Raw genomic sequence first — 26992 nt, 5'->3', positions numbered from 1 at the left:
ACAACTTTCCTGTCCCTGCTCGCTTACCAGTAAATTTTTCTTGCGATTTACGCGCAGCGGGATCGTGACGTCTATCTAATCTTCTCTAACTAGGAGAAAAAAAAATTGACAAATTGGGTGATACTTGCTTTAATCTCACTCGATAACGACGCTTCCCTACGACCTGTTTTCCCATACACTCGTCCTTCGATCAGCCTTTCTTGGTCATGTGGTTATTCTATTGCCATCACTGAACTCTTGCCAGTAACCCAGTTGAGATTAAATTTATGGTCAATCCTCCAGCATCCTCTTAAACGGTGATTATATTCTATACCGCGTGAGCTGAAATCTCCTCATCTTGCGTAGATTCTATCTACAAAGTCTAGAATATATAGAATGTTTATTTCTTAAGAGCAGAAGTTTATATTCTCACAAAACTTGGAAATAAAACACGACAAAAATTGCAAGAGGTTCGTTCATCCTTTTGTACGACAAGCTTCTTATGTATAATAGTTTCGTTTGGAGGCAAGACGAGAGGAACCCACGAGGAACCGTAATATCTGTTGGCGGTACAATCGAATGATTTTGTTCTTCTTGTTTGTTCGAGAGGTGATACGGTTCGCGGCGCTTCTCCCGGTTGCATTTTATTTTCGTAACGGAAGCAGAATCCTCGTGTTCGTAAGTCGAGAGAGATGCTCCCATGGGAGAGTTAGCTTTGCTAACCGTCTCCTTCGATATATCCCGTGGCAGGGAGAAAAAGAGAGAAAGAGAGAGAGAAAGAGACCCGCACGTGTGCTACTCGACTAGCCGGATTTTTTCTATCTTTTCCACGAATTAACTTTACTTGAAATGGCGAAACGAATGTCGAACAGGCAATATATAACAGTAAATAGTTTTAAATGGAAATATTATGTAAGAATTACAGGGATATAAGATGAGAGATAAGGAAAGATAAGATGAATATAGTATGGTTTCAAGTTCACCTGTTACTAAGGCTGTATGCATTTTCGCTTTCAAAGATACACGTAATATTTCCCAGATCATTTTCGAAAATTGGCCTCATAGATTGACTTTGAATAGGTTCTTTCTTGCTCAACCCTTTGATCGCGAACGAGGTCCAGACTCTCAAGGAACATGAAAAGCACGAAGAGGGGTCGATAATATCTTCACAACTGGGACAGTATTTGAAAACAACCCCCATGAACGAGCTCTCGAGTCTCTTCAGGAAACCCTACTGCTTTTGTGACTACTGGGATGTACAGAACCGTTTCATAGACAAATTCTTCCTGCGAAATCAGGGTTCGCGGATATTAAAGGGGTTGATGAAACGTTCGAACCCTGTTCGAACGATCATCGAGACATCCCTTGCGACCAACTGAAAAACGATTCCTCGTGCTCCGATCAAATTTCCGAGACAATTTTTATATTAACGGCAACACGGTGACATTTCACGCGCAAGCATAATCTACCATGCGATCTTGATTATTCTATCAATATCTTCGCTGACAGATCAACATTTTTCATATTTCCTTAATATAATTCTCGATACAAAATTCATATGGTCATTCGTGTTTACTATGAAAGTTTACTATGAAAACTCGCCTGTTTTATCAATATCTTTACTGGGTAAAGGCTAAAAGTCTCACGTACTTTATTAACATAATTTTCGATAAAAAATTCATAAAGCCATTCATATTGCGGAAGGGTTAAATGACGCTGTTTGTCGTTCGAGGAGGAAGGATTGCAATCTGGTCACTTTATTCGCGAAACGTTGCCGACTCTTTTGAAAAATAAGCCTCTCAGCCGATTACGCGACACGTTTTACGAACATAAATGCACGTTGCCTCCGCCCCTCCCTCCAAAGCCACAACCGATTTAACCGATAAGGGGGTCGAAACACTTTCGTGCATGGAACTCTAATCTCTCGATCGCAACAAATACCGCCGCCGTTCCCTCCTTTTGACTTTCTATCCAAATTCATTTAATCGAAACACCGGCCGCTTGACTCGTAATGGGCGTACATGGGCCCTGCGAGTCGAAGCTATCTCGCTTGTTCCACGGTAGGATAGGTCGATGGAACCTTTACGTTCCAGAGAATGCCGCGCATAAATTAGGATCGATCGACGTTGCCGCAGCTACGATGGATTAACGTGGTTAATACTGGAACGAAGCATGAATCAGGATTACCACCTGCCACGATTTATGACCACGTGCATTGTTCTGTTACACGCTACTTTTTGGCAAGAGGAAAGACCGAGATCGTGCATGAATATTCAATTTCATCGACGGCTGGTCACAGCTCTGATCGACCTGTGTTTTACATTTTTGATATCGCGTTTTGATTAGTTTCACACACAACGGTTTCACTCTTTGATAAAACGCGTCCTGGGAACATGACGAAATTTTATCTCGTTTATCTTATTTATAGACACGAGTTAATGCACAGCTTCGGATATACGAACTTACAACTGAGCCTGTACTATCAGCTGCTATTTTCTATTGTAACGACCAACTGTTACCGGGTCTACTCAATTATCCGAATTACTTTGTCTCTTGTTCTCGTGTCTCTGTCCACATAAACGAGATTCCGCGTGTATTTTCATCTGGAAGTTTTCTACAACGATGTCACGATCGACGATAGTTCACGGTAGAAACTCATGATCGTTCTTGTATTTTCTCAATACGCGAGCGAAAGTAAGATCATAATTCCAGAAGGTTCGATTCGGGTGTCAAGGGTGGCGGTGAAAGTAAGAGACAATAAGTTAGGAAAAAAATGTTGCGCAGGCAGTAGAATGGCGCCTGCCTCCTGGAAAAGAAATCCTTCGGTCGGCTTAACGGCTTAGAAATAACGATACAATAGCCGATTACAGTGGCAAAGGGAACTCCTATCTCCCCCGTATTGGGCTTCTAATAAATACTTCTGCGACCTTTTTCTCTCAGTTGTCTCGTTCCCATCGTGACATGTTTATTGCCACGTAACTCTTAATCAGAACCGGCTAATTGATCTTTTTCCATAGCTAACTTGTACGATCTCTGAGAATTTACTATCGTTGGACAGGATAGAAATGCAAATTACGCCTTTCCCTGGTAATTTATCGATCGGTATAAAGAAAAAAGCAAGGAAAATCGTCGTGTTCTATGATAATAATTCTCTAGCGCAGCTGTCTTTGTATTCTTTAGGTTGCTCGCGTGTGTGTCATTTCCGCAGCTGCCATATTAATTATTCTAGATTTTTCGTCGATGTTTAGTTTGTGGAATGTTGCTACCAAGACAACGAAACGTTTCGGTTTATTATCGAGACCATACGGAGATCGTAACAAAAAGCGAGAAAGATTGGGTCAGTTTCGTTCAAACGACATCTTCAATGGAACGTATGATTGAAGAATTTATACCAGCTTTATGGAGAGAAATTTCTTACAAAGATGTCAATCAAATCGTCGCCTCGCCCCAAAGTATAGGAGGATTAGATCGGTTTCGGAAAATAAAATACGATATCGGGTAGGTCTCTGGTGACCTATAGCTCGCGTGCTGTTAATTCGAATAGCAAGAAAGCTAAACAAGAACGTGTTTAGCGGGGCTTTCACTACGAAGGACGAAATACCGTTTAATGGGACGTGCTTTTCGATAGGTGCATGATGGACGTGGGAATTTAAAAAGTTATATTTCTATAAGCTCGAACGTGTCAAAGAAGAAAGAGAGGGGAAATAAAAATAGAAAGATACAGAGGAAGAGAACAAGAGGAAGAAAGAAAGAATGCGAAGCGGAAGAAAACGAGGTTTCTCCCTTCTATCGGTCCCATTCGCCTACTCTTGAAAAAAATCTCGTCGATTCGTTTCCAGTCGCACGATTCCGGACAATCGCGCCTCGCTCTAATTTGGCAAAGGTAGGTACCTTCTGCTCCCGCTTCAGGAAACTTGAGAAAAACTAGGGTGAATCATCGAGGTGTGTGTCCTCTTGCGGAGGTTTTTTTCGAAGCATAGGAAATTCGAGGCAAAAAATCTATTTTAGAACGAGGTTTCTTTCCCCTTTTCTCGTGTCAAACGAGAGGGGTAGAGTCGTTAGAATCGCTTTGTCGAACGCATAAGACGATGTCACAGGTATTTTCGTGCAATTTTTCTTAAACCATTGACCGTTGTTTATGATCGATCGAAGAGAAACCTACATAATTATACTGTTTTAGAACGACAAAAGTGATTCTTCAATTCGTTATGCCTCCATCCCGTCCGTCTTCAAAACTGTCCTTTTTCCAATTATCTCTTTTTTCTATCTAATTAAAAGATTGCTCTATTGCATTGACGATTTATAAATATTTATGTACGATTAAACGCGTGGATTCTAAAAATACGATAATCCGAAAGCGAACATATTTCGTTTAACCCTGCAGCCGCGTAAGTCGTAAGTTGATAATCAAAAATATTTCCATTTCCTATATAAAATATTTCTCCACCTATTTTGACTTTCTTTTTATTGCATTAAAAGTCCCCTAATGACAAACTTGTGCATGATGCAAATATAAAATATGGAAGTCACCATGAGCTGGATGAGCGCCCGTATTTATAAAAGTTCCTCGATTTCATTTCAAAGTATCTAATTACTTGGCCTGAACCAGGTGCATCAGAGTTTATACATCCGATTCATAGATACGTTTCCCTCCCTTATTCGTTGCTACACGTTATCGACTGGGCTTTAATTACGAGTCAAGGGTTCTCGTCTCTTGAGCTTCTTTGTTCGATCTTGAAACGCGTGGCTACGCGTCGTGCATAAGAGCAAAAGAAATAAGCCGTCTCTAATTACGAGCGAGGATATGCGGGACCTTGTGTCCGCATCGACATTCGCCAGCCAGTAATGAAACCGCTTTATTCTTCGGGATCCCTGTTCGATATTCTTTCTTGCACGCTTCGCTCTTATGTAAAAACTCATACAAGCACCTACAAACGCAGCTGTCCCGCAGCTATGAAACCGTGAAACGGTTCCAATTTCGTTTCAACGTTTTCCTCTACTTTTGCCCTCTCTTCTCGTGGCTTCTCTCATGCGAGTCATCCGACAGTTTTCGACTTTCCAGTAGGAGACAAGGAAATACTCTTTGTGTAAATAGCATCTCGCCACTCACTTTCCCGGAGAAGATTCCAGATAAAAATGAAAAGTACCACACGATAGAGATGTCTTTACGCTTTCGCGTTTTACTTATGGCAATTTGCGCGGGTACTGCAGAAAAATGGAAACGACTGCCTCGAAGTTTAGATACTTGCAAATTCTCGAAAGAAGTTACGAAGAGTAGCGAGAAAGACTTGGCTATGAAAAATATTGACACACCGCTCTATTTATCGTAGCGTTTACAAAGCGATTAATCATTTAATAGTACTTTTTATCTAATTACAAAAATGTTATACTACGAAAATGGAATGTATAGAACCTGATAAAAGAAAAAAAAACGATTCATTAGAAAGTAAGGGTATGCGCCAATATCTTTTATAGCTGCTGTAAATATCGCTTTTTTGAAGAAGTTGTCAGCTGTAGAAAGGAACTTGTTGGATCTATAAAAGGAACTTCCATAGACGGACCTATAGAAGCAGCCGAGATCGAGCGACTCGTGCCCGAAAAAATAAGACGAATACGTTGTCGTAATTGGACCGTGCGTCTTTGAAGCAAGGAGCAGAGGTCCCTCAGCACGCGCGGGGGAGTACACAAAAGAATCGGATTGTTCTCTCAAGAGCTGTTGTATCGAAAGGCGGCTGCTTCTCTTAAAAGTAACGGCCGGAAGATTGTCACGTGCCTGAGAAAAATTCCTCCTTTCTACCGGTGTGTATTGACAACGCTCGTTACCAGAAACTATGTTTGTCGAATAATTTTGCTGACAGCGCAAGTGGTTCCTTCTCTTTTCGAAGGAATATCGAGCGATTGTGTAAATACCGAACATTTGCGGTATACCTCAGATTCATCGGCCCTGACCAGAAAAGGCTTTCAACGCGGACGTGTCTGTGTAAGATATACGTAGGTATACCTTTACCTGGTCCATCGAGGGGTCGAACCTTAAGGCTCTCTATGGAGAAAACAACCGTGAGATTAGAAATCACGCGACGGACCTACCACTCTGACGTGGGTTCGTTGTAACTTTGTAAACAGATCGCGTTGATACCTTTCTCTTGCACGAGCCACAGATGCATTCAAAACGGCAACGGGTGCTACGCGTACTGAATTGCACAGAGTACATGCGATAAATCGTTCAGATTGTAATCTAACTTCCTGCTCGAAACCCTAGGTGATCTCGATTGCTATATTCCGTCGAGTGGTTAAACGTTTCGTGCATGCAAAAATAACTGCACGTTTGTTTCTTCTCGCAAAAAGTCACCCTTATCTGATCCGTTCAGGACCAAAGTGCTAATTATTCCAGTTTGCCAAATTTTTTAAACTAACGCGTCAAAGCATATGTCACAGGCACAAGTGTCTAAATTTTGATCAACAGGATAAGCACGCTAATATTTTCTACAATGCTGTCTTTTGTTCATGATTCTGACGATTCAAATCGATCTCACCTCTTTTTCGCTCCCTTGCCTGAGATCTGAATATCACTTTAAAGCTAATAATTCTGACTTACACTATTTTGCCCATCAAAGATATAATCTCGTCAATTTCTCCTATTTTACGATCTATAGGGTTCCCACAATTTAACCGATTCGCCGAATAAGCAGCTCACTTACCCAGGGTTTCCTTCCTCTTTTGTAAATATTATCTCCGATCTTTGTCGTTCGTGACTTTGCACGGTAGTTGAACAAATTGGTGAGAAGATCATGAAATTAAATAAGAAATACGATAATCTGTGATACAGTATGGCAACAAGGTTCCTACCTAGAAAATGTTTATCGGCGTCCCGTTATCGGTCGCTAACATTCCGATGGTTCACAATCCTGAAACACCCACCAGCACCTTCGAGCCGCGGATCATCGAACGTCTACCTGGGGCGAGTGGAGTGGCTGGCGTGGATCAGGTCACGGCTTCAGAGTGGGGATATGAGTATAGTACAGACTGTATAGAGCAAGAGACAGCCGGTCTCTCCTGTTTCGTAGCCTCACCTAGGGACCCTTTCCTACATAAGGCCCACGTCCTCACCCCACCACGTCAGTAGAGAACCAGCCGTTGAAGTGCCACGATCCGACACCTCTTCGCCGCGTTGCTGCACCTTTCGTTTCCTCGCGATCCGCGTTTTCTCTTCGTCAGCGTCGATAGTTTCCTCTTATCACTAACGTGGATTATGTGCTGCGACGCTGAAATCTGTGTACGAAAAAAGTGACTGATACCGGAGCTGATTTTGGATGTACGAGTCGAATCCTGCTGCTCAAGGACACACGGTGAATAGCTTCTCTTTTTTGTGCCGGTACCAGATCTTCCAGGAGGCGGCCTTTCTTTACGAACAAAGTTGCCAGATATTTCCGTTCGAGTAGTCTGGCTTCGAACAGGCTGAATTTTTTGAAATTAACAGCGATGGATAAAAGAAAGTTTAAAAATGTCAATAACTTTTGTACTAAACATTTTCGACTATATTGGTGACAGTTAGATGTACGTTATATTCATTCGCTACTCTTGTAGAATATAATTCCATTTTGGAAAATTATGGTACTTTTTCGTATCATTTCGATCTTGAACTTTCTTTTGTTTGCCGCTATAGTCTCGAGTAACTTGAAAAATGTTGCACGTTTTGCATACGAGGATCTTATGCAACGATCGATGTTTATCGTTTATGGAATTCGATGGTATTTTCTTCAATTAGTATCTCGTTTTTAACATATGTTTTAGAAGTGGATGTTTCTCTTCGAATCAATCGAAGACATTTCGGTAACCGCGATATCAGACGATTCCGAATTGTTAACGACTTGAATCAATAACTACTCTTCTATAAATATAATGATTATCGTCATTTCCTACCGAAGAAGGAAGACTTCTTACGTGTGTCAGTCTTTAACAGAATAATTGCGCGTAATTTATTTATTTTTATTTATACTACTTAGACGTACTCATAATTGATTTCCACTACGTCCAAGTTCTATGGATAAAGTTCGAAGATGGTTTATTGGAAATCATCTGAAGTGATTTATAAGACTCTAAAGAAAAACGAAAAGAGGAGGAAGTACCGTGACTTTGTCTCCTAAACATAAGAATAATTAAAAAAATCTCGCTGCGACTAACGAAACTGTTTGATCAATGCAAAAAATAGGCAAACGATTAATCGCGAAGAGGTTCGAATCGAATGAAATCGGAATACAAGTAGAAGCGCGATCCAACAAAAGGGTTAAGGTCATTCTTACGTAGCTGCAATCGAATTTGGTAGCTCCTTGGACAAAGTCAAGTACTCTCTCGAACGCTGTGATGTTAGAAGCTCGTCTAATTGTAAGACTGCACGATCCGGTAGTACGAGTCGCTTGGTTAGTGCACTGTAAAGCGACGGCGAATGAGAGAAATGGAAAAAAAGAAGGAAAGTGACCGCGCGTGGCTCCGGTCGGTACATCTGTCAAAGAATGGAAAAAGAGAGAAGAACCGAGGAAAGAGGTTGGAAGAGAGGAGGAATAAGAAGAAGAAGGATAAAAAAAACACTGAAAGGGACTCGTAACGAAGGAACCAGCAAAGCTAGTCGTGGGTCCTATACAAACTTTCCTGTCGAAGTTCCAGGGACCCCGTGGGTCCACCTCGAGGAACCTTTTCTCGAGGATCCCTCTATTTAAATGGCCAGGCGTTTGTTCACCAGGACTCGTTTCGTTCTATTGTTCCCGCCTTATTTTCGAGGCGCGTCCTGAATGTCCGCAGCCTGCTTTAGCCCGTCGCTAAAGGGTAAGCGGTTACGAAACGTGGTCCCGACTTCCTTTACAATTTGCAAATTTCCAGTTTAATTTCAATTCGCCATTAACCAAACGCGTTTCTTTTGTTGTCTATTCCGTCGTTGATATCCTTCTATTTCTTATTCCTTGCGCCCAGGGCGGACCGTTTTTTTCTTTTGCTGGAACCGACTCTTTCATCGTCGAATCAAAGATGTGTGAGATTGGATCTGAGAGTTGCCGGTATCGTCTATGCAAATAGTCCACGCTATTGCCAAGACGACCTTAGAATTTAATGGGAGGAACGTAACCACGTGCAGTGGAGAAGCAGAAACCCCAAGTGTATAAACAAAGACTATCCACCCCTGTAGGATACTGAAGGTCGATCGGTGGTGACTAAGACTGTGGATGTTTACGTTTATGCAAATAAGCAGAAATAGGCAAGCGCATATGCAAATACAGAAATGTATAAAATATCATGGATATTGGAATTCACATTACGTTTAAAAGATAGATATGCCTACTTTTGTTCAAGTGTCTGTAAAAAACGAATTTGTATAAATATCCGCCGTCTGGTTGCAACGACAGATGAAAAATCGGAAAGCACAAAGCTGCAAGATCGCAGTGGTACCTATATTACGTAAGTTTGCGATCTCGAAGGGAAGGAAATGCAGCAGAGAAAATCGGAAACAGGAGGAAGGACAAAACCCGGGACAGGTGTGCTTCGAAATAGAGCGCGAACCGAAAGTCTGTCTTCTGGACGCGTTTCCTCTCCAGGTTTCCCGGCCCTGCTCTGATTCTTCGATCTCCCTTCCTTCCTTCGATCTTGTTCGTCTCGCTCTGTTGCCAAAAACCGAGTACGTCGGTGCTGTGAATGCGCGTTTGATTGTCCTCGACTGGCTCTCTTATGAAATCCCCCTGACCCCTTGGTTTAGTCGTTTCTTCTTTCTTGCCTCGTGCATCCGCTCGTCTCTCTCACCTTACTCGTTCCCTCCCCACCGAGAACTATGCTCGACGAGACACGGGACCATTTCGAGAGAAACGTCACCAGCAAAAGGTGTGTCTGGGGTCAATTCAATATAAATCAGAACCGAGTCTCGGAGCTAAGCTAAGCCGAGCGAAGAGCGCGGATGAAGCCGAAGAAGAAAAAGGAAGGCTCGACGGATGGGAAGGGGAAGGGGGTGTTCGCTACGATGAATAGACTATTTTTAGGGAGCGCTCACGATCTGTACGCAGCCCGTATACTCTTTGTGCGTGTAGCTGTCGCGTTAGTGTGTTTGCGACGTTTTCAAAAGGGATTAGGTACCAAGTGCTCACCTGCCCTTCCTTCGTTTTTCGTCTTCCTCTTACTTCTTCTACACACGCGGATATCTCTGTCACGGTGCAACTCCGAGCTTCTTGGCAACGACTTTCCCTTTATCTTTCGAATCCACGATTTTTATCTTCCACGTTGGAACGATCATCTTCCTGTTCGGTTGTCTCGAGTATCTTCGCGCGCGGAACACCGAAGAGAGGTTCGTTGCAAATCGCACGCAAACGTTTTCAGTGATTTTCTCTGCGACCAGGGAAGCGAGTTGATATCTCTCTTGAAATCATACCCATTGCACGATCTTCGAAATTATCGGGTCCATTGGGTCGAACGAATGTGCCGCGATTTATTTCGCAAGAACGAGTAGCATCGGTTCTTCCGTGGATGTCCCTTCATGCGTGGAAGGGGGCTGTCCCGATCGAGACTCGTGCTAAGAATCTTGGTGTTTCTTGTTTTCCTCGGGGCTGCTCGCGAAAGGAGCCGAATCGTGACCGTTAATGCCTTCTTCTTTATTCTCCTCGAGCCGTGAATAATCGCATTGTGCCAGCGGTTTTCGCGATGCATCTGTTTCGCGTTTCACGCGAATTAATCGCGCGGCTGGCGACGGCGGTAAATAGGGGGACTCCCAGCTGATTTTGTATTGCCTTCGCGTTATCTCATTCCCATTACCCTGTTTCGTCTGCTGCGACTCTCGGTGTTGTTCAGTGACGTGCGAAATCCTTTCGAATGTAAAGTACATCGAAACACGTTTAAACGAAGCGTATTATCGATTCCATTCGAATGTGGCGCGAAGATTCGCTAGATGGACGATAATAAAGAAATCAGGTCGGTAGATAATAAAGGGGACTCGGACCTCTTCGGTTAATTCTCATCCTCGAGAAGAGTTCAATGTCGAAGTCGTTAAAAACAGCTTTTACAGCATACATTAAGGAAAAGAGGGGTCTGGCGTGCTTGTAAGCATGTTAAGGTTTTTAACCGTCGCTCTATTTTATTCCTTTCCTCGGTTGAAGGAAAGTGCTCAGCTCGATCCTGTCTTGTTCTTCGCGGGGTCTATGCAGAGGGTTAGGTAAGGGAGTCCGTATAAGTAAGGGGGCGCAAAAAAGGATTAAACCTGATCGGAGGGGCCACCCAGCCACCCCTCTCCTTTTTACATTTAGGATACGATCCAAGAACGTAGCAAGTATCGACGACCTGGCGCGGATGCTTTACAACCTATAAAAGCGACAGATATGGGTCATGTTTTATCCAAACTGCGCGGACTAAAGCGCCTGGAACAATTTAATGTTATAGTTTCCCACTTGCTACTCGTTCATCGAACGAAAACACCTTCCCCGAAATTACCTCGTTCCGTTCGTACGATGATTTAACTCTTCGCTTTAAGGAAGTTACGATCCCGGATTTTAAACTTTCACGATGCTTAGACGACGTATTTGTGGTTCTTCGAGTTTCGCCCGTGTTCTTGTTGGTACGTTTTTTGGGGCTGCCCCGAAGAAGCGAATTGAAATGTTTGTGAAACTTCGGAAGAAACCGCAACGTGTTAATAAAAGCACGAGCGAGACCCGGAAAACCACAAATACCTTAATGCAAGGCACACTCAATATTTCGTCCTAATTGCTTCATACTCATCAAGCTACTTTCGAACAGTGTTCGTAATTTCGATCTGCCTTTATATTTTGGTTAAATCAAGTCGATATATTTTTATTAAATCAAGACGTGTTATCGAGTACAACGTTATAACGTACTTTCCGAGTAAGGGTCCGACTAAATCAGAGTATATTTCAACATCCCTCATCGAACCCCTTTTTTCAGCACTTGTTTCCTTTGGTTCACAGTACGCGTTAGCTTCGAACAACGAAAGTCTCCTTCCTATGGCGGTCATTTGTCGTTTGACCACATATATCGGCGATCGTTAGATGAGACGATAAGAGCTACAGGTGAACTGTAAGTCCCCTTTTCTAGACGCAGCGCCCCGCAAGCACTTAAGATTTATCTTTGACTTGTAATTACGTCACGAGCTTGCAGCTGCTTATTAAGGGGTCAGAATATATATTTTTTGCAATCAGTTGTGTTTTCACCGCAGAGTATATCAGATTCTTCGTACAAATGATAATGTATCTGCTGATTCTTTAGAATAAAAATATGCTTCTGTATGCTATACACTATCAGCCACGAGTGTTCTACTCGTTCAATGTATTGGAAAAATAACAAACCTTACTTTACTTAGTATTTAACACTACGCACACGTGGTGCAAACACTAACAGTTTTATAGTGAAATGCCCGGAAAATAAAATCGGTGGAAGATTCAATTTGTAAGAAATTCAGTTTTCAATGTTCGATTTGTACCAAATATCGTTCTTGTGGTTTGATACTTATGGCTGGCAGTGTATATAATGGTTCTATTCGTTTCCGCGAATACTATGTTAAAACACAAGGACGCATTTCTAATAAAAAGCATACGCAAACAGCTTAACCGAAGTTTCAAGCTGCCGTGTCGCCTTCCACTCGAAGCACAATCGAGAAACACGACCTAGATCGCAGGTGCAGCGCGCTCGACGACTTTGTAATTACATTCGAGATTCATTGCTAGTGCAAATCGCAGGGCATTATGCAAAGAGCATAACGCACATACCGCTTTCCGTTTCTTGTTCAGCTCCGTATGTACGCCGTCTGGAACATACGAAACGTTTTAAAGGTTCCGCGCGTGTCGCGCGACTGGTTTTCTTCCCTTAAAACATTCGACCAGACCGCGTGTGCAATCTTTAAAAACGTATCGTCGGTTAAATCCTTGGAAGCGCTTCTTCAATACGTTCCGGTTGTACTTTTCAACCGATTCGAACGTAAGGGTCGTCTCCCGTTTTTAATCTCCCAATCGCAAACGCTCAAGGAGAACCAGTTGCGCTTTCGTCGCAACTTCTTTGCTTCCACTTTAGCAAGTATCGAGTTAATTATTTAAACATAAGCACAGAATGCTTAATGTAGCGTTCGCGTTGTTTCTCACGATGGCGGAGGCAATATCGCGAGCTTAACGCTCGTTGCGCGCGAAATACAGTAGACGTACGAGACAGGGTCGCGAAAGATACCGAACGTAATACGTTAAAGCAAGACGGCTGAAAATAAGCGAAGATAACGATCGTGTTTCGTTGACGGTGTTTCGACACCAAGCGAACTATCGTGCTTTGCGGGACCAGATGGAAGGCACGCTATACGTGATCGCCACCATATGGGCAGGTGCCCATGCTGTTTTACCAGCGACCGTATATACGTAGCCGAGGGGTTGCACATAACGTTGCACATGTACGTGTACAAGCACGAGAACGTGACGCTGCACGGAGAACGCACAGGTAGACCAGGTCTCGAAAGTACGTGAACGCGCGTATAGTGGAAAAGTGCGTGTTACGATAGAAGAACGCGTGCGTGGCATGGCAACAGACTGTATGTAAATGAATGCATTTTTATACCTAATTCACAATACAGTACGCCCCACCCTGCAGAAGGAACCGTTAAAAGTGAAAACCCAATACGTACTGCTACTGCTGCTGCTGACACTTTTCTGTTACACTTGCTTCCAACGTTAGAAACTTGCAACAACGTAACACACATTTTACGTTGTTAACAAGATTAGTTACACGCTACTTTCTACACATACCTCTGTACCTACACTCGCACTAAATGATTCACGAACGTATTGGAAGATTTATCGCAGAAAACTTTTGCGCAAACTTCATTAACTTTTACACGTGCTTCGCTAATGAGTCGTAGAAATAAAGGAAATTGCGGAGGAGCAAGGGAGGAATTCGAGTTGTGCTAACAGAGCGAAAGTCAATCGTTCTAATCGAATCAATGATTACTTGGTTCAGCGAATTTTGGACGGACAGCCTTCTCCATGTCATCGATTCCATTTGTTCGTTAGTTCCATCGCTTTAGTTTGGCAAATCTCTTTTACTACGAGCAACACTGCATGTGCCTATGAATAGTCTTAGCCTGGCATTTAACCGTTCGTTAAGGCAAGCGTTAAGTCGTGAAATAGAATCAGGTGTATGGGTTTCACCTGTTTTACTGTTTCCCGTATGCCATGACAGGTGCATCTGCTAGTTTCGTCACTGTTTTTCTGTTGTTCTTCTGGTTTTTCTCTCTTCTTTCCTTTTTTTTGTCACCACTTTTGACCTGTTGTCCAATTAAAACCGGACATTTATTTTCGGCAGCCCGTATGGTTGATACAATTCTACCGACACCCTCCTTCTTCCTGCGATTGTATCCCTTTAACGCAAGATCGTGCGATATCCTGTTTCTTTGCGTCACGTGCACGCCTTACGTAATTTCTCCTTCATATTCACGTGCAATCTGAATAACTGAAAAATTCATACTCTCTGGGATAAAAAAATTTTGCAAAAATGTTCGATTTGACGGATTTATTTGTCGATGTTTGATCTAATCTAATTTTATTCCAATAACTTTTATCTAATCCGACTTCTCTTCCATGTTCGCGAAGAATCCGTGTAATCGAAAAATACATAAAATTCAGTGGAACATTTTGATTGTTAAAAATAAATTTCGTTTTATCGACGACAGTCTGAAATTCTGCAGTATCGTTTGGTTTCGTGTATGTAATCGAAACGGCGGTCGTCCGTGGTTCAGTATCGCGGTTAAATCGATAAAGTTGTTGTAAGCTTTTTAGCGGAAGGGTGGAAAGGGTTAGACGCGTTCCGCTTAGTTAGGGATTTGCTTTTTGCCTTTAGAGATGCTGAAGTGGACGGTTTCGAGATCATTGTCAGCGAGCAGCTCGACGCCTCACGGTCCACCTAACTTGAACAAGGCGCCCCGTAGGCCTTTTCGAGATCTATCTAACACGCCTCCCGCTGCTGGGACGAAAACTCGGGGTGTACCTGGTCAAAATGCCGAAAATATATCGGCGAGAACGACGCCGGTTCGTCGAAGAAGATGCAGGAGCCACGGTAGCGACCTGAGAACGTACTTTCAGGTATCGAACTCGTCTCATTCGAATTTTTATTTGTCGCGTCTATCCTGTTCCTTCTCAATAAAGTCTCGTTTCCACCGAAGAATCGACATCGAGTAACTTTTTGTTGCTTCAGTGCGAACAAAATGTTTCTATAAGATGCTATTTGTTGAAAATATCTCGGCACACGTAGCAACAAGAGAAGAAGACAATGTTGCTCGATGTGACTTCGGCAGAGACGACGCTTTATGAAGCGACATCGCTGAAAATCACGACCCAGATTTTGCGTGGAAAATTAAGAGGTGGAAAATAGAAGTTGGAAGGCGAGATAAGCCGTATCGTTTGGTTTCAGGCAACGAAGCCTAATTTGCGCGCGAACAAACGTCAATCGATGTCACAGCAACCGGGGAAATCATCGATCTCGGAGAGTTTTTATCAAAGCACGCCAAGGGTCGACGCCGATATCGGCCCGTTAACGTTTTTTCCCCCGGGCAGCAAGTGCTCGACAGCTCTGACCCTGCCAACCGATCCGGCGCTCTTTATGAAAACTAGAACAAAGAATTTCCAAAGTGACAACGAGCTACCACAAAACATCGTGAACGAGGCCAGGGCGAATCTCCAATCGCACGTCTCTGACTTTTTTCAACAAATTTCGATGGCCACCAGCCCCGAAGACGTGATGGAGGCTGAGTCCGTACCCTTCTCGAACAATCGAGTTTATTCTCAGAACGAGAGGAAAACAAAGTTCGCGGATTGTTCGAAAATATCATATTTACCGAAACTGGCGAAGATCACGAAAATTCACGCTCGATGCAAGACACCGTACCACAGCAAGACTTCCTCTGCTGTGAACTCTTTGAAAGGCAATGGTCATAGTCAAACGCCCTTAGCTGGGAAACTTTCGAATCTGGCTATCGACCAAGACTTACCTAAATTTGAGAACATGGACAACGCGGTTACGGAAGTTCTCAACAGGTAAGAGACTCGTAAAACTTTGGACTTCGCAGGTCCTCTGTTACCCAAAATCCCTTTTCAACGTTCTTTGTTACTTTTCTATTTACTGTCTTCTTTTTTTTTTTATCTTTTATTATCATCCTTGTCGTCCAGGGAGCAGGAAATAAATTTTACTGGCAAAACCGTGGCGGAAATTCTTTTGGGAGACGTGGAAGAAAGGAAGAAGGTTCTCGGGAGTAGTTGCGAGGAAGAAAACTTCTCCGCATCCGATCATACTTACGAGACGATCGTGGAACGAGACGAAACCGTGGCCGAGGAAGCTACGACTCACAACGATAGTTCCATCTCTTCGGCTAGTCAACTGTTGGAGGATCCATCGCCGATGTCTTGGGCGTTTACCTCGCCTACGAACGATCTCGATGGAGAATTCACTTTGAAGAGACAGCGAGGCATACGGAGGAAGCGGCATCGGAAGGATACCGAGAAAATCTCCGATGGAAAGCGAGCAAAGAGACGATCGTCTAGTCACAGCCCGTCCACTGGCACGAAATCAGCAACCACGCAAAACACCTTGATGGAAGCTGTGAATCCAAACGTGAAGAAACTCGCCTTGGAGACCGACTTGGACACTACTTTGGACGAGAAATGCGTGTTCGAACCGAAAGGTCTGTTCTGTGAACTCGACGATCGCAAGGACGAGGAAGTTGGAAAGAAAGCGAATACTTGGGATCTGGATAGTCCAAAATCGACTCTTACCGATGACTTTCATAGTTCGAAATCGTTTCTGAACTCGGTGTCCAACACACCGGAGACTCCGCTGGTCGCGACTGTCAGACGATGCCTCAAGTTCAGCCCGGAAAGCGAACCTCCGAGACAAAATTGTCACGGATCGATCGAGATCGAGTATTCCGTCGTGGGCGATCAAATACACGTTCGAGGTAAGTATAGGAAATCAAGGGGAAGATAGTTGTTGGAAGGTTTCTCGTTTCAGGCACGCATAGGTTACGCTATACTTTGTACGTTTATTTTGATAAAATTCGAATCGCGCGAGTAAATCTCCGAAGAAGTAACGATCAAACCCATGAGATACATTAATCTTATCGGAAAGAAATTCACGAGGGTATCCGCGCCGCGAAGACGTCCCTGAAACAATGTTGCGAAAAGGCATGCGCCAGTCACGTGCCACGAGAGGGGGTGTTTCAGTTGGCACCCCGCGATAGACGACTGTGCCAGTAACCCACAGACCCTCCTGGCAATTGGCTCCCGGTTAGTAAGCCTACCAACATTGATTCTTCGCGGTACACATCCTTGCGTAAACAAGCCTCGAAAAATCTCCGAGACTTGCCCTTCTTCAGCTTCTTCGTTCACACGCTTCCGAGTACCTAAATTCTGCTAAGAAATTTCGTTGAACCATCGTGCTGTAGCTTGCCAATCACATCGATTTTCCAATCGGTTCGTATCTTTTGTTTCTCGTATCCGTTCGTTTGGCAGAACGAGGAGGAATCACTCGGAGTGGAAGCGTGTTGCAGCAAGTAGAGGAGTGCCGCATTGGTCAGGCACCAGCGATGCGCGTAGTGCGTGCAACGGAACGGTCAGCCGGAAGGAGAACGAGTCCTCGTTCGTTCCAACTTCTTTCACCCCCTTCCGTGAACGATACGTTCTCTAATAACTCGAATATCGTACGCGGTTCAAGCGTGTGACCGATCTCGCGACAGAAAACATAAAGACGATCGAAAAAGGCTGGTGCCCTGACGAGACTGTCTTTTTATTTCGTGCAGTGATAAGGTGCAAGGACCTACGGAGGGCATACGAGGGTCCAGTTCACGCTTACGTGAAGGCGAGTTTGAAGAATACGAACGGTGAGGGAGTGGTGAAGAGAACAGCGGTACACAGAGCCACACCGAATCCCGTTTTCCACGAGACCTTGATACTACCCTGCCCGGTGAACAACAATCACTACACCAGCAAGCCCACGTCCCTGGACATCGCGGTCTGGCACAGGGATCGTCGTGCAAGGTGAGCATGCTCGAAAAAGAAAGTGTGCACGTAGTAAAAGAGGGGCTCGGAGGTTGAGATAGCAGACGTAGCCTCGTCGTAGACGGTCGAAACGTGCTCGACCCCGGAACGATTTGCTGTCGGTTTGTCGGCTGCCGGGAATCGACACGCGAGCCGTTCTCTCTTTCTCTCTCTGTCTGTCTGTCTGTCTGTCTGTCTCTCTCTCTCTCTCTTTCGAGAACATCTTCGCGTTATTCTCAACGTTGCCTTGACTCATAATCGCACGATTCGCTATCGTGCCTTTCGACTATCCGGTAACACTTTCCAAATGATAATCGGTTAACCCGGTAACGATAGTTAGTGCCGCTTCGTACACGGCGCGAGATACTAATCTCACGCAATCCACCTTTGCGTGCATTCCGGCAGAATGTTTGGGAATATTTATAGAACGTTCGCCATCAAGTTTCCAGAAAGGAGTAACGTCAGTTATATGGTTAGACGCGTCGTCGAATATTCATATTAGAATCTCCTGCATGCTGTTCGTGTGCAACGATACATGGATGCACGCGTTTATCAGTGGCGTAGCTACAACGAAAAAGTGTCCTGTCGATGTTCGTCAAAGACATTGATCGTCTATATTCTCCTACCACGACGAATTAAAAATTCATACGAACGAACAAATACAACGGACGAAGCCGTTTCCACGAAGGGACAATCAAGCGACTGTATCATTCCGCGATGAAAAGGCACAGAAGTAGGCGCTGTCTCTGAGGAAAAAATATTGAGGTCAAGAACTACGGCTTGGTCTCGTTAGTGGAAGACGAACGAGCTAAGCAACCCTGCTCCCAATGTTCTCGGCCATCCTATCGCGTCTCCTTTTTAAACGCGATTCGAAACTCTTTACTTCGTTTTTATTATCTTCGAATACAATCGTTCGACGTTCGAATTTCTGCAAAGTAAGATTATGTCGCCACACGATGGCCACGTTCGGGTGGAAATACGATAATTTACCGGTCGATAAGAGACAGCTCGAATCCAGATAATTTTACGTGGGTTCGGAAGCAACGGTCCATCCGAATATCAAAACGAATTTCTGGGCTATGTGCGGATTTCTTGCGGTAGGAGGGGAATCGATTCTCTGGAAGCATGCGCACCGTGTTCACCACGTGCACTCGCGAACATCCGCGCGTCTCTGTAATGGTATACGGGAAACAACACAGAAACTGTCTGCCTTTTCCTTTTCCCTCTACCTAATGTAAATAGTTAAAACTTGTACGTGTGTGTGTGTGTGTGTATGTGCGCCGTTTATCTAGCGACTACACAGTCGTCTGTCGTACGTTTCGACTAACACCGATACTGCTGTCCAATGCAAGCTGATACACGATACACCAATAAGATACACGACGCTGTGTACACATAGCCAATATAACACGCGTATATTCACGCATGTTTTCGTTTTTCGCATTTCAGACGTAGCGAGCTGCTGGGCTGTATGACTCTACCCCTACCTCTGTCTCAAGATAAGGTAAATATGTCTGAACGTTTTAATTTTTTAATCGCAAGCTACGTATTTACGGAGATAGGTTCGAATCGGTTGCACTCGGTTTAAGACGGAAGAAACACGAAAATAACGTTCGGATTTGATAGCGTCACGGCAAGGAGGAAGTTTAATACGTGACTGTACGTCAGCTGTTTGCTAGGATTTGTAAGTCTTCCTGGCTTAAGGTCAGGGCTAAGCTCGTTACGAAGCAAGTAAGTGGAACGTTGCCTGGCAAAGATTCACTTGCGCTTTGACCTCGTTAAAGGTGGCAGGTGGCAGGTGTCGTCGCGATATCTCGCTAATTTAATCGAAATCGTTCGTTTACGTTGTTCCACGACACGCGAGCAAGAGATGATCGTGGTGGCCATTTACTGTGTGGTATTCTTCGTGGTTGGAGTTTTGCTGAAAATATTCATGTTCTGTTGAGAGGAAGAGAACGTATCGGCGACGGGGTTGAATTTTTGTCGTTTAATTTAGTTTACAGTCGCGTATTAATCGTCGATGGGGATGGATTTTCGGTTTAAAATACGATTTCACGCCCTAGAGAGAGAACTCGTAATAAAGATTCGCGGAAAGTTTCTATCGCGAATTAACATCGTGTTGGTGTTCACGGTAACTTGGATCGAGACGCAAACATACGAATCGTCGTATTTTCGATAATTTACGTTTCACTGAACGACTATTCATTTTTAGGAAGCGACATGGCATCCGCTAGAGGCAGGAACCGGTCGGAACACGAGCAACCCTTATGCCGGTTTGCCACAAGATTGCGGAGTTTCGCCACCCCTGTCGAAGGACGGAGAGCCAGATAATAATAATTCAGGAGCGGAAGACCTGACGTATTTGAGGCATCTCGAATTAGAGCCTATCGATCCTTTGACTGGCTTACCCCTGCATCCGGGTTTTACTGCTAGAGGCGGCAGAACACCATGCACCGTTACGAGGAGACTGATAAGGCAAACTGCGGCTAATCAGGTGAGTTTCTTTTTTCCTTTCGCAACAACGTGTCTTCCATCTGCACGATTATACAGAGAGACCTGTCTCCACTACACGACGATGTACATATCGGAAAGTTATAGTCGTTTCACGCAATTACCCCAACAGAATCACAGGGGTCCTCTTACTAGCAGGGTTTAAGTAGGCCTTTTCTGAAAGTCTGCTTTGTCCACGGCATTAGCTAAACGAGTCTCGTGCCGAGCTCTGTCGAAACTCTCTCCTTTGTAGCAAACGCGTGGAAAGCCCTCCCATGGCTCTTCGATATTTCTTCCGATCGTTATTATTTCCCCTGTACCCGTCCTTTTCTAACACTTTTGACAGAACGTTTCTTCCACTGTAGGTTCCATGGGGATTTTCGCTCTCCTGGGGAAGACCGCCCCGCGTGGAACGCGTGGACCCTGGCAGCCCGGCGGAACGATCCGGTCTGAGGCCAGGTGATCACGTAGTCTTCGTCGATATGACGAACGTAGTGACGCGATCACGGGAAGAGATTCTTGGACTGATCCAGGCGGCCACGAATCAACTGATTTTGGAAGTTTATCGTAAGGGCAACGTTCATTCGTCGATGCACCGGCCTAACTCGATGAACGTTAGTCTGCAGCAATCGATCGGTGGCGGACATCATGCGGTTGCGTTTAACGCCGAGGTCGGTACAGGCGTCCTAGTCTGAACATAGCAAACTCGTATCGAAGTTGTTTCGTTCGAATGATCGGAGGACGATTTGCTCGGATATGCGCGGTCGAAAAGGCTTTGGTTGCTCGTGATTTCGCTTGACTTACTTTTACTTTTCATATCATTCTTCCATTCGCGGTTTCGACTAGATTAATGGACTTTGTTGAAATCGCAGAGTAGCGTTGATCAAAATGTTTTGCGTGCTAGTTTAATAAGTTGTATCGAATTGAAAATTCGCTTTGAATTCGAATCGATCGGATGTTACCTACTCCTTGAACGAAGTTCTCGCAAGCCGCAGCGGGCTGCATTTTCTTTCGAGCTTATTTTTATGTTTCACGTTGCACGCCATGTCGCGCGATACTCGTGTACATTCTTTTCCGTGACTATCTTGTATTTTGCTGCGAACGCGTAATGTATAGCGCGTGTCCGTTTCCTTTGTCGGTGGACACGGTTAAGTTATGATACAGTTATGTTTTATTATGTAACTTGAACGGTTGTCTTTCTTTTTTTTGTTGCTCAACAAGTTCTGTTTAAAAGCATTTCTCGTATTTTATTTATTTATTTCATCCCTATCCCCTTAATGCTAAGACACGTCTTGCGTTGCGTCGTCTGAACAATCCGATTGGAGATACATAGAATCCGCTTGCAGAGCATGAACCGAGAACAACGATAGATTTACGTAAAAATTGTCTGCATGCGATGCCGCACAATTGCAAACCTTTTCCTCGTTTAAAATCGAACGAATGCCACGGCTTTTGCGATTGAACGCGTTCAGGTGTTTCCAAACCTCGCCCCGGATGCACCACCGGAGGAGGAGTTGTCCGTGCGTGAAACACGGTACTGGGGAATCCTGAAAAGCGGTCAAACGCGTTTTCTGGCGCCTTTAGCCGAGAGACGCGATGTTCTCTCCGCGGCGGATTACTTGATCCTCTTCCAAAATCTCGACGAGTTGCTCAAGATCTCCGAGGAAATTCGAGACGAAGGTGGCGGAGTCGAGAGTTACTTGTGTAGAGTTCCAAGAATCACCGCTGCCTATAGAAGATACTTAAGCGGGTTACAACGCGCGTGTTGCCTGTTGGTCGCCCTTAGACGAAACACGGCATTCGCGAAGCTCGTCTGCGAGCCTGCTGTACCGCACAAGAGACGACCCGATTTGACGGGTGTCTTGCTCTTGCCTCTGGAGCATTACAGGTTCGTTTCAAATTCATAAATCCTCGTATGCTTGAAATCTTGCTCGCTATACGTCGTGTATTCGTTCGAAATGTCCTTAGAGAGATGACGAGACTGTTGGGTCTGGCATCGCCAAGGAATTGCCAGCAAGCCAGAGATCTATCTCAGGGATACAGAGAAGCGACGGCTAACGCCGGTGTGATGGAACCACCGCGCGATACCGGTAGACCTTTGCTCAGTCTGCAAGAAGTTGAATCTCGACTGGTTTTCGCGAGATGCAAACCGTTCACGTTGGCCATGCCCGGTAGACAATGGTGCGTCTTGAAAAAGTATCGAAAAGATCAGAATGAGGCTGTGGTTACAGTGGTTAAATGTTCCGAAGTACCGTCGCTCTGACGAACGATACGCCTGAAGATAAGTAAAGAATAAGAAACCAAATGTATACGTATATTCGTCAGAATCTATATACACACGGTGCGTTTATTATTTATCATTTGTTATAGCATTCACATATCAATCAATTAGATTGAAGTATATCAAACCATCTAGTAGTATTTTCATACGACTACAGGAATTTGATATTATGATAAATAAAAAATACTTTTTCTAACTATTATACCTCATTGTTGTAGTATATTCGCCAATACACGTAACCACAGCCTGAAAGTGGCTCTGGCATCGTATAAAAGATTACGTGCATCTTCGCAGGTTATTCGGTGGTGCGCTCGCAAAAGTGGAGGGTCGAGCACGACTGCAACCCTCATGGGCCTTACTTCTCACCGACCTTCTCGTATTCGCTCGGGTTTCCCGAGATCGCGTTCTATTCGTAACCGAAGAGCCTCTACGACTATCGAACATCGCCGAGGCTTGTTTCACCGTCCGCAAAAGACCCACTGAATTTCGACTGCAAATCGCTATCAATCCTTCCGGAAGCTCGGAGAACGGTCACGTGGAGGTGAATAGCGGTGGCTGCAGCCCTCACAGTCGTCCGCGACGACGAGTTTTAGTTTTGCGTGCACCGACACCAGAACTGAAGGCCGTTTGGCACAATCTTCTTCAGCGACAGATGTAAGTAGCCTTTACTCGCATCGAGATGCGCAAGTTTCGAGGAATTCTGATAGGTACGATTCACGGACAGTTTGAATAGCTTTTTAAAGGAACGCTATAAAGATATGGTTTACCGTCACGTACCATGTTCAGAGCTCAACGAGACTCCGACAAGCTCGTCACATCGAAACGTTCGGTAGTTTCGCTTGTCTGTACTAATTCGTTATATTTTAGAATCTATGTAAATACAGGCTATGGTGGAACACCGAGTCAGGACAGTCCAGAAGAAAGTCCCATCACCGGTAGCAATTTCACCAACGCAGCGATTAGGGAGCCTACGGAAAGTTCGCAAGTGAGTAAACGAATGATAAACAATTGAGGATTAACTCGAAATCGAGTAAATTATTTACGTATTCTCAATTCGGACAGACTACCAGGGAGTCGCAGAAACAGGACGAGGAAAAGGAATCGCGCTCCGTTGACAGTATTGACAGTATCGTCAAAAGTTCAACGGGAGACAATCATCTGGCGCAATGGGTGCGCAATTCCCATCAAATTCCTCCACCGGATAACGAGGAAGTTCCTATCGAGGAATGGACGGCCGAGGAGTTGGCGGCACGTGCCCCGAAAGAAACCAGCAACGAGCCGAGTCGAGAACGAACCGCGACAGCGGAGGATGTTGTAACGGAAATAATGAGTTCGGATATAGAGCAACAGAGTACAGCTTCGAGCGCGAGCCTCAGTACCGTCAAATCCAACAGCGTAAACACGAAGAAAAATGGCAGCCTCGCATCTTCCAAGGAAAATTCCACCAGCTCGATCAACATTTGCAGACGATGTCACAGGTAATAGGAAAATAGATTTTGCTGAAGAACTCAAAATGATAGAAATAAGTAGTAAATGAAATGTCCACTGATAGACGCGCGTGCAATTGTAGATCGGGTTGTCCAACACCGCCTTTGACGAGAGATCCGTTTTCCCCGTTGCCTCCGAAGATCTCAGTTGTCCCGCCAACGCCTGACTTCTGCACCAGGCATCGACTTAGAAATGGATTGCACGATAGCCCAGGAAGGAACAGCCCATCTTACACTCCGGCCGATGGCAACACAGAAGATGGGAGCGAAGACGACCTTGATTGCGATGGCGAGCCACCGTACAGGTAAAGTTTAACGCGAAAGCAAGTTCGAAAGATCGTTCGATGATAATGGTATTTCGTGAATTTCCAGAGTTCTAAGAAGATTCGGTACGGTGAGCAGTTTGGATCAGGACGACGAGCTCGAAGAGCAAGCAGACGATGACAATCGAGATTCCGAGTCTCCACCTACGGGTTTAAGAGCGTGGACGGCTCGAGCAAGCAGTTACGTAGTCAGTAAGAGATCATCGTTACTGGAACAACTCGGCGAAGGCATAGGTGGATACCTTCTTCAATCTCCGGTCCCCCCTGAAAGAACGGAATTTTCGTTGGACCCGAACGACGAGGAAGGAACGACGTCCGGAGCTACCTCGGGGGACGATATCTGGGGAACTCCAACCTCTGGCGGCCCCGACGACGAAAGCTTCACCGCGAGCTCGGTAATGATACAAACCATTTTACGGTAATACGATAGCATTCGAAGGTATCGCTAGGAACACGACCGATTCAACGACACGAAAGATTCCCGAGTCTGATTGAAAATCGATTACGCGCGCGCGATATTCTTACTTTCTCTTCAGCTTCGCTTCTTTCGCCGATCTCACGGCTTTTGTAAAAGCTTGTCACTTACATTATACCGCAAAACAGTCGATGGTCGTATTGCGATCTAAAACCGTGGGAGGTTAAAAAGAGACCGTTTGTATTTTCATTCAGTTTCAATTAAAGTAAATAACGGGATCGAACGAGGCAATAAAATTAGAGGAAGAGAAAGAGAGAGAGAGAGAGAGAGAGTAAACGATTTAAATCAGTTAGTAAGAGACAAAAATTAGTTGGTAAGCTTCGCACGCATCTGCATGACAATGCTTGCCCTTTTGTTTGCAAAGAATCACTAGCCCCAACTGTGCCTGACTTCCCTAGCCGCCGCCCATCGGTTCAGGCAACGTCGTTACTTTTGGCGAAGATAACTACGGCCTAAACCTGTCGGTGGAGGACGAGGTCGACCAGGAGTCTGAGAACGACGACTGCAATTTGTCGGAACTGAACATGGATCAGTTACTCGGCAGTGGAAGTCTCAGCTCGCTGCGGTGTTTCCTGGGCAGGCAAAGGTTAGAGCCACTCCCGGAGGAGGAAGATTCGTCTGGAAGCGCGAAGGATCAAGTCGGATGGTGGTGACAGCGGTTTCAAACGGCGACGTCGAAGAACGTCGGCATGAGTTCCGATGGGAATGACAGGGATCGTATCTTCGCCAGATTGAGCCAGGAGGATGAAGAGTTCCGGAGAAAGATAGTGAATCTTCATAGAAAGTTGTCGGACGTCGAAGATACTTGCACGACCGAGGTTACGTCGTCGGATATTTCGAAGGAGGCGGAACGTTTGAAGGAACTGGAATCGGTCGCGCGAAGGGCGGAGGAGACTAGAGAGAGCAGAAATGCCGAAAGAATCGAAGCCGAACAAGCAGAGAGGGAAGGATATTTGTCGGCGGAACTCAGAGACACGAGGGATCGTCGATATACACACGAGCGAAGAAGACGGATGGAATTGTTCGGAATTCGACGAAAAACAGGCAAACTCGACGAGGATTCGGAAGATCAGAACGACACCAGCCCTTCTAGAACGGAGAAAAATTTCTTATACAGATTGAGAATAAAACGACGCAGCATGAAGCTGTTTAGTTTCTTAAGCGGAAAGGCCGCGGATAGATCGCAAGAAGAACGTGCCGCGAGACTACTAAGGATGTATATGCCTGAAAAGGGATCCAAAGCACAAAACACTATTTCTATTCATCATACGTCCAGAGACAGACGATTTTGGAAACTGCGAAGTCGAAGACGAACAAATTCCTCTTAAATGCAAAGAGATGTGCCACCTTCGGAGAACGGTCGATACAGGAAGGAGAAAGGAAACGATAGAACAATCGCCGTTTCTTTGTTATTAGAATTTCCAGTATTCGAGTTATCGAAGTTTTTTGAATTCTATTTAAGCACGTACAAGTTCAGACTTGTTTTCATAGAATCTAGCGTAACGATACGAAAGGTTAGGTTTACAATTTCGAGTCTAGACTATTTCTTCGTCTCGTAAACGATTTCAAAGTACGCCCCGGTACTTTCGTCGAAAACGATTAGTCGAGTAAAAAGTTGCAGAACGCGAGAGTCGCGTTCCGTATTGTAGCGTGCTTGTCAGATTTTTAACGGAACGATTTTTTTCAAGAGATTTAAAACGGTCTAGTGAAACGTTTTCGATATATATATCTTTAAGATGTTTCGTTTAAAGCGTAAGACTGCTCGTCGATCTAGTCTCGCTCATTAAAATATAGACGAAGTTTGTTTCATTTTTGGAACACTGTATCTCAGTAGGTCCGCACGACTGACGCAAAGCGGCACTCATCTTCCACCATAGATCTTGCTCGAACATACGAAACCAAAAGAAATTGTAAAAAAA

General features: G+C 44.6%; 1 protein-coding gene and 1 long non-coding RNA gene across 4 annotated transcripts; one reads left to right on the top strand and one right to left on the bottom strand.

The window, feature by feature from the left end:
* Nucleotides 1-135: 135 nt before the first annotated feature.
* LOC117205864 lies at nucleotides 136-16883 on the bottom strand. Its single transcript, XR_004487304.1, has 3 exons — nucleotides 16758-16883; nucleotides 16282-16405; nucleotides 136-361 (listed from the first exon to the last, which is right to left on the bottom strand). It is a non-coding gene; the product is annotated as an uncharacterized LOC117205864 (long non-coding RNA).
* LOC117205860 lies at nucleotides 14830-26992 on the top strand. 3 transcript variants are annotated; one of them, XM_033444641.1, is made up of 15 exons: nucleotides 14830-15071; nucleotides 15400-16022; nucleotides 16155-16939; nucleotides 17780-18017; nucleotides 19467-19521; nucleotides 20230-20511; nucleotides 20873-21178; nucleotides 21980-22395; nucleotides 22476-22688; nucleotides 23083-23442; nucleotides 23656-23773; nucleotides 23851-24266; nucleotides 24359-24580; nucleotides 24648-24993; nucleotides 25472-26992. In XM_033444641.1, exons 1-15 carry the CDS (start codon nucleotides 14832-14834, stop codon nucleotides 25724-25726), a joined length of 4875 nt encoding a protein of 1624 aa, XP_033300532.1. In that variant the 5' UTR covers nucleotides 14830-14831; the 3' UTR covers nucleotides 25727-26992. The 3 variants fall into 3 exon arrangements, with proteins under 3 accessions (XP_033300532.1, XP_033300531.1, XP_033300533.1); XM_033444640.1 differs by having other exon boundaries at nucleotides 24341-24580; XM_033444642.1 differs by having other exon boundaries at nucleotides 24341-24580; nucleotides 25438-25614.

Source organism: Bombus bifarius, unplaced genomic scaffold (genome assembly GCF_011952205.1).
Source record: "Bombus bifarius isolate JDL3187 unplaced genomic scaffold, Bbif_JDL3187 scf7180000007996, whole genome shotgun sequence".
Classification (NCBI taxonomy): Eukaryota; Metazoa; Arthropoda; class Insecta; order Hymenoptera; family Apidae; genus Bombus; species Bombus bifarius.
This window is presented reverse-complemented; position numbering and strand designations above follow the sequence as displayed.